The sequence below is a fragment of the Salmo salar genome, chromosome 25 (assembly GCF_965601325.2).
Source record: "Salmo salar chromosome 25, fSalSal1, whole genome shotgun sequence".
Taxonomy (NCBI): domain Eukaryota; kingdom Metazoa; phylum Chordata; class Actinopteri; order Salmoniformes; family Salmonidae; genus Salmo; species Salmo salar.
In genome coordinates, this window is record NC_138315.1 from 27987501 (window position 1) to 27994783 (window position 7283).

Consider the following 7283-nt stretch of genomic DNA (forward strand, 5'->3'; position numbering starts at 1 on the left):
TGCAACCAGTCAGGATGTCCTCGATGGTGCAGCTGTAGAGGTTGTTATCCTGGAACCACACTACCAGGTCTCTGACCTCCTCCCTATAGGCTGTCTCATCGTTGTCGGTGATCAGGCCTAACACTGTTGAGTCGTCGGCAAACAATGACAGTGGAGTCGTGCTTGGCCATGCCGTCATCAGTGAACAGGGAGTACAGGAGGTGACAGCATGCACCAGAGGGGCCCCTGTGCTGAGGATCAGCGTGGCAGATGTGTTGTTACCTACCCTTACCACTTGGGGGTGGCCCGTCAGGAAGTCCAGGATCCAGTTGCAGAGGGAGGTGTTTAGTCCCAGGGTTCTTAGCTTTGTGATGAGCTTTGAGGGCACTATGGTGTTGAATGCTGAGCTGTAGTCAATGAATAGCATTCGTACTTAGGTGTTCCTTTTGTCCAGGTGGGAAAGGGCAGTGTGGAGTGCAATAGAGATTGCATCATCTGTGAATCTGTTGGGGCGGCATGCAGATTGGAGTGGTCTAGGGTTTCTGGGATAATGGTGTTGATGTGAGCCATCAACACCATTACAGCCAAGACCTGTTCAAAGGTCTTACTCACATCGGCTCGTCCTGTAATTATGCTTTGCCTGTGTGATGGTTCATCGGAGGGCATAGCAGGATTTCTTATAAGCGTCCAGGTTAGAGTCCCGCTCCTTGAAAGCGGCAGCTCTACCCTTTAGCTCAGTGTGGATGTTGCCTTTAATCCATGGCTTCTGGTTGGGGTACATATGTATGGTCACTGTGGGGACGACGTCATCGATTAAGTTATTGATGAAGCCATTTGTAACCAAAAGAGAGTAAGAATGTTCCTCTTTCCCTTTGTGCAAGAACACAAATAGCATAATTCGCTACTGGACTTCTGTGGGGGGAAATGCAACAGCTCTAACCCTATTCTCTAACCCTACTTTTGCCCAGAGCACCATGAGCCCTGGTCAGAATTAGTGCACTGAATAGTGAATAGGGTGGCATTTGGAATAGAAAGCCCTGGGTGTTACAGAGGAACTTGTTAAGGGACTATCAGCAGCAGACAGCACATTCTGTGCTCTGACAATTTTCAAATGCCCTTGGGTTGAGGGCGGCTTGTGCTGCTCTGCCCTCTCTCTCTCATCCCTCACTCTCCTCTCTCTCAGAGCAGAGGAAGGATTTGCAACAGCTTAACAGAAGGGATGATTGAAAGCATTATCTGGACAATAAGAGGCTAAAACTAGGCTATAACTGTCTGTCAGTGATGAGGATGAGAAACCACGGAGACCTGGAGTGTTTGATCAGATAAACAACAGATGGGAGATAGCAGGATCCAAGGTTCAACAAGGCCGGCGCAAAAAATATATGGGTTCTTCTAAACAGAATCTGATCGTAGATAGCCTAGTTGTTCATTTTATACCACCAGTCAAGGGTTTATTTTGTAAGTGATAAGATTTCATCACACGTTTTAAAACAAAAGGTAGCTTTTTAGATGTTTATCTAGGCCTATTACATAGATTACAATTACAATTTATCTTCAGGTAACAAAACCTTTGTTAAGCTGAGCAAAAAGTCATTTCCACTCACTGCTGCTCCTCTGCTGTGCCACATCATTCTCCCTTTCTCCTTCCTCTGACGGGCTCCTGCTCCCGCGGGGCTGACCCATGCCACTAGACCTGGAATGCTGGAGGACGTACAGAGGACACAGCTGGTTTAGACTACATGGATATCTGAACTGAAGTTTGATGTTATGTTTTATGAAAGCAAAGGGCCTGGAAACAAATGGTAATGCAAGCTGCTCACAGAACAACAAACCCCTCCTTGAGCAGAGACATTAAAATGCATAACAGCAGGCAAATTAATATCATTACTGACATCATGTTGTAGGCCACTGGGCCAATGTGCTCTGGCTGCCACTGCTGGAAGGAAACTGAAATCAGAGGCCGTAGTGTAGAGGTTATATAAACACAGGTTATAATAAACCTGAAGGAAGCTAAATTATGCCTGCAATTAGCCTATATGCACCAGCAACGCCTGTGTCTGCAACCACAACAGTACAAGACATCTCAAAGGAAGTGGTCATTTTTCCATTTTCCAACCATGCTGCCTCTAGCTCAGCTTCAATCCAAATGCAATGTGCTCTATCAGCAGGCCTATGCCTGTCTGAGCTCATCCCTCGTGTGTTGCTGAGGCGAGTCTCACTGGGCTGAACCAGTCCCTGATGGAGATGGATAGGGAGCTGGGTAGGAAAGAAAAAGGCAACTAAAAGCAACAACCCACGGCTACGCTTTGCTGCCAGATGCTTTCCACTGCATAAATGAAACGCGTCATGAAATTAGACTGTGCCTCTAACATTCAATGACAAACTGCCAAGCTGCTGGGAATCTAACTATGAACATAGGGGAGACACCCGTCTGCAGATAGCTAACGTTAGACACTGCCATGTTTTCTGTCAATCAATGTGTACACAAACATAGCTAGCTAACAAAACCCTAGTAGCGGGCGACACACTGACAATGTTGAACAAGAGGTTTGGACTGAAATGTACACCATTGTTCCATGTTTCCGTTATCATGTTTTTGTTTTTATGTGGCGTAGCTAGCTAGCTAACATCGATATGAAACTAGTTAGCTGCTGCTAGCGATTTTATTTTTACCCAACAATAAAACATTAACATTTTACTGACCAACGGACTATCTAGCAATCTAACTAACTACCCAGTAACTAGCTAGTTACGTCGAGGCGAAACGGCAACTAACCCCTTGCTACATGGCTAGTGTTTAGCTACAAATGCGCTCTCCTCCATGTGTGCCACTTCTTGCATTTGAGAAGCGCGATAAATAACTTTGCTAGCCTGGCTAAAACACAACTTAGAATAACTAATACTTCCGTATTCATGTATGGTCTTTCATCTTTCGTGGATTTATATGAGTATATACTTCTTACCTCTTCTTTAGAAGTAGAGCTCAACTCCAATGCTAAATCGATGTCGTTTGTCTTTGTAGCCATTTCCCCCCTGTACTCTTCCGCAACTTTTGCTACGGATAGCAGTAAGGACCAAAAAGAACGCACGTAAACGCGAAATCAATGAGGCCTACTGTTCTAATGTAATTTGCAAGCGAACAAATCAAACAGCAAAGTATATTAGCTATGTTGCCGTACATCGCATATTGCGATGTAACAAGTGCCCTGTATGATGATCTCAGATATGAGGATTAGTGATGCGCTGATTTACTCAACCCTGTAGGTCGGTCATCAAAGGGATACTTTATCTACTTTACCTGATTCAGATGAACTCGTGGATACCATTTGTATGTCTCCATGTACAGCACAAAGGAAGGTAATTTTGCGAGCCGATAGAATACCACAGTATGAGTCATAATACCTATAAAACCTAGCAGTCAAACAGGGAAATGGTTCCGATCGTTTTTCCACCATACATTTTTCCATGGGGGATTTTAGAAACACTTAAGATAATGGCCGTTTTTCATGTAGGCATACCCTGGTGTGTCGTTTTGATAACCGTGTAAATCTCTCTAGGAGAAGGTGACTTTTATCAATATATTCACCTGTATTTACCCCCCAAAATGAAACGCTAATTAGCTGCTAATGTGGCTTTCATAAAGAACTACAAATGCCATGATGCTCTGGGCGAGACTGACGAATTGAGGCGAAGGTAAGAATCTCTGGATTAACTCTAATTTTAGCTAAATGTAACAATAAATTGGCAAAATTTATTTCAATTGACAATTCTGAGAACTGTCTTGTGCAGGTTTTAAATTGTCACAATACCTTTTAGCAAAAGTGTCAGCTTGAGATCATGGCAGTAGCTTGCAGGGATTTCTAGTTTTGCACGATGTCTCCTTTGATGCTAATTATCATTTTTGAATCAGAGCGTAAATGGAGCCAAATATATTGATAAAAGTCGCTTTGTCCGAGAGATTTACATGGTTCTATAAACGTCACACCATGGTAAGCCTAAATGAAACACATCCCTTATTTTAGGTGTTTATAAAATCCTGTATGGAATAAAATGTATGATGGGGACCATTTCCCTGTTTGACAGCTAGGTTTTATGACACCTCCACAGTGGGGCTCTATGCTAACTAGCGTTAGGCACTGACTATGGGTATCTGCTACCATGCTGTAGATACCCACAGACTAAGTCATTACGCTAACGCTAATTAGCATTAGCTCGCGAAACTTCCTCTAACTTCCTTCACACTGGACACATAGACAATTATGGTATGCACAAGTTTTTCTGGCGAAGTAGATACGAAATCCAGAAGTATCCCTTTAAATATTTTGTTGGATGAAGGGCGGGCGGGTTGAATAAAGAGAGAACAAAGTCCATCAATGTCTAATTCTTGTGGAATTTATATCTATAGGCTACATTGAGGTTTTTCTTCATTATTTTAGGCTGTCTAGCATTAGTGCTTAGGCTTTATGGCCTAACTGTACTCGCACCAAAAAGCCTACATGCCAATCGGCAAATGCTTTAGGGAACGGGCAGAAAAAGTTAATGTCATCCACAGAGGCAAAAAGGACAATGTGGGAGTTTAATTTAATGAGAGAAAAGCTGGGTAAGAAAGTTGGGTTCAGTTGAATCAGTGAAGGTAACCTGTAGTGGACTTTTGATATTTGTTTGTGTCTCTTCTGATCAGAGGGAGGGGGGTGCTCCTTCTCATGCAACTTGGGTCAAGATTTGTTTCTTACTTTGCTCTTAGGAACAGGGCACAATTGAAAGGAATGATTTCTGGGGTAGCATTAAGTGTGGCGATGGAGCAATTTAAGTTTAAGATTCCTGGTGTTTGTGACACCCATCGCTTGGCGCGTCGCAGACCCGGTGGGGAGAGTGGTAAAACAGAGGATTCACTGTCAGTCCTTTTTGAGTTTTGAGTCAGTCTTTACCTGACAAAGTTTGTGCCGAATCCACTGTGTTGTTTCAGGTGTAATATTTATGGCCATGTCCCAGCAATGTGTAGGAAGGAGATTCCAAAACGTGGGAAGTGTGCAGAAGGGCATGGGACAGAGGACTGTGTAGTTAAGGTGGATAAAGTTGTGTGCATTAACTGCAGGGGTGCCCATGTTGCTGTTGATCAGAAGTGTCCTGTGTGAGAGGCTGGTTGAAGTGGCTAGAGTCAGAGTAGTGCAGAAGCTGTGCGATTTTGTTGCCAACCTTACTTTGCTACCTGACAACTTCACGGTTTTTAATTTTTAATTACTGTTTATATTTTTTGTTTTTCCCTCACTCAACTTTTTTTCATTCAACTTTTTCACTCCGGACGTTTTATCTGGACATGGTTCGTCAGGACTTCCAACAGCCAAAGCTAAGTAACATTAACATGATGCCTTCTAATTGCAGTCGCTGTACTCATAATTTACAGGAGAACGATTGCCTTACGGCGAGGATAGCTGTGCTGCAAGCCCAGCTTCAGACGCAATCGTTAGGCAAGGGCAATTTCAGTGTAGGAAAAGATGTAACAGCGTCTGTGCCACCAGTAAGTACAGATAGTAACGTTAGTATAAACCCCCTCGCACGGTCCCCGCAGCCGGACGACTTTCTCATGGCTTCTGGAGGGAAATGCTGTAGGAATGCTCAACCGGTGTCGCTCATTCAGCCGACAGAAACTTTTAACCGGTTCTCCCCATTAAGCAGCGAGTCGGAGTCAGAGGCCGAGCCTTCTCTGGTCTCTACTCCTCCCGTTCCGGGGTCTGAGACGCCGAAGCCTCCCATCGTTAGCTCTGACAAATTGAAAACCCTAGTCATTGGCGACTCCATTACCCGCAGTATTAGACTTAAAACGAATCATCCAGCAATCATACACTGTTTACCAGGGGGCAGGGCTACCGACGTTAAGGCTAATCTGAAGATGGTGCTGGCTAAAGCTAAAACTGGCGATTGTAGAGAGTATAGAGATATTGTTATCCACGTCGGCACCAACGATGTTAGGATGAAACAGTCAGAGGTCACCAAGCGCAACATAGCTTCAGCGTGTAAATCAGCTAGAAAGATGTCGGCATCGAGTAATTGTCTCTGGCCCCCTCCCAGTTAAGGGGAGTGATGAGCTCTACAGCAGAGTCTCACAACTCAATCGCTGGTTGAAAACTGTTTTCTGCCCCTCCCAAAAGATAGAATTTGTAGATAATTGGCCCTCTTTCTGGGACTCACCCACAAAGAGGACCAAGCCTGGCCTGTTGAGGAGTGACGGACTCCATCCTAGCTGGAGGGGTGCTCTCATCTTATCTACGAACATAGACAGGGCTCTAACTCCCCTAGCTCCACAATGAAATAGGGTGCAGGCCAGGCAGCAGGCTGTTACCCAGCCTGCCAGCTTAGTGGAGTCTGCCACTAGCACAGTCAGTGTAGTCAGCTCAGCTATCCCCATTGAGACCGTGTCTGTGCCTCGACCTAGGTTGGTCAAAACTAAACATGGCGGTGTTCGCCTTAGCAATCTCACTGGAATAAAGACCTCCTCCATTCCTGCCATTACTGAAAGAGATTGTGATACCTCACATCTCAAAGTAAGGCTACTTAATGTTATATCCCTCATTTCAAAGGCAGTTATAGTCAATGAACTAATCACTGATCATAATCTTGATGTGATTGGCCTGACTGGCTTAAGCCTGATGAATTTACTGTGTTAAATGAGGCCTCACCTCCTGGTTACACTAGTGACCATATCCCCCGTGCATCCCGCAAAGGCGGAGGTGTTGCTAACATTTACGATAGCAAATTTCAATTTACAAAAAAAAACCAGACGTTTTCGTCTTTTGAGCTTCTAGTCATGAAATCTATGCAGCCTACTCAATCACTTTTTTATAGCTACTGTTTACAGGCCTCCTGGGCCATATACAGCATTCCTCACTGAGTTCCTTGAATTCCTATCGGACATTGTAGTCACAGCAGATAATATTCACATTTTTGTTGACTTTAGTATTCACATGGAAAAGTCCACAGACCCACTCCAAAAGGCTTTCGGAGCCATCATCGACTCAGTGGGTTTTGTCCAACATGTCTCTGGACCTAGTTTTGTCCCGTGGAATAAATGTTGTGGATCTTAATGATAATCTTCATAATCCTGGACTATCGAACCACCATTTTATTACGTTTGCAATCGCAACGAATAATCTGCTCAGACCCCAACCAAGGAGCATCAGAAGTCGTGGTATAAATTCTCAGACAACCCAAAGATTCCTTGATGCCCTTCCAGACTCCCTCTGCCTAGTCCTGTGTGGCTCAGTTGGTAGAGCATGGTGTTTGTAACGCCAGGGTTGTGGGTGCGA

The 7283-nt window shown here is 44.4% G+C and overlaps 1 protein-coding gene across 2 annotated transcripts in view; it reads right to left on the reverse strand.

Moving 5' to 3' along the window:
- Nucleotides 1–3334, reverse strand: part of LOC106586461 (pre-mRNA-splicing factor CWC22 homolog) — a 60770-nt gene extending 57436 nt beyond the window's left edge. The window contains exons 1-2 of one of the 2 annotated variants that reach the window (XM_014173806.3): nt 3278–3334; nt 1584–1680 (exon numbers count right to left, since the gene is read on the reverse strand). In XM_014173806.3, the coding sequence (XP_014029281.2) occupies nt 1584–1680; nt 3278–3319 (139 nt within the window). In that variant the 5' untranslated portion in view covers nt 3320–3334. Of the gene's footprint in view, nt 1–1583; nt 1681–2942; nt 3067–3277 lie in introns of those variants that run through there. The other variant, XM_014173807.3, reaches the window with a different exon arrangement.
- Between the last annotated feature and the right edge of the window lie 3949 nt (nt 3335–7283).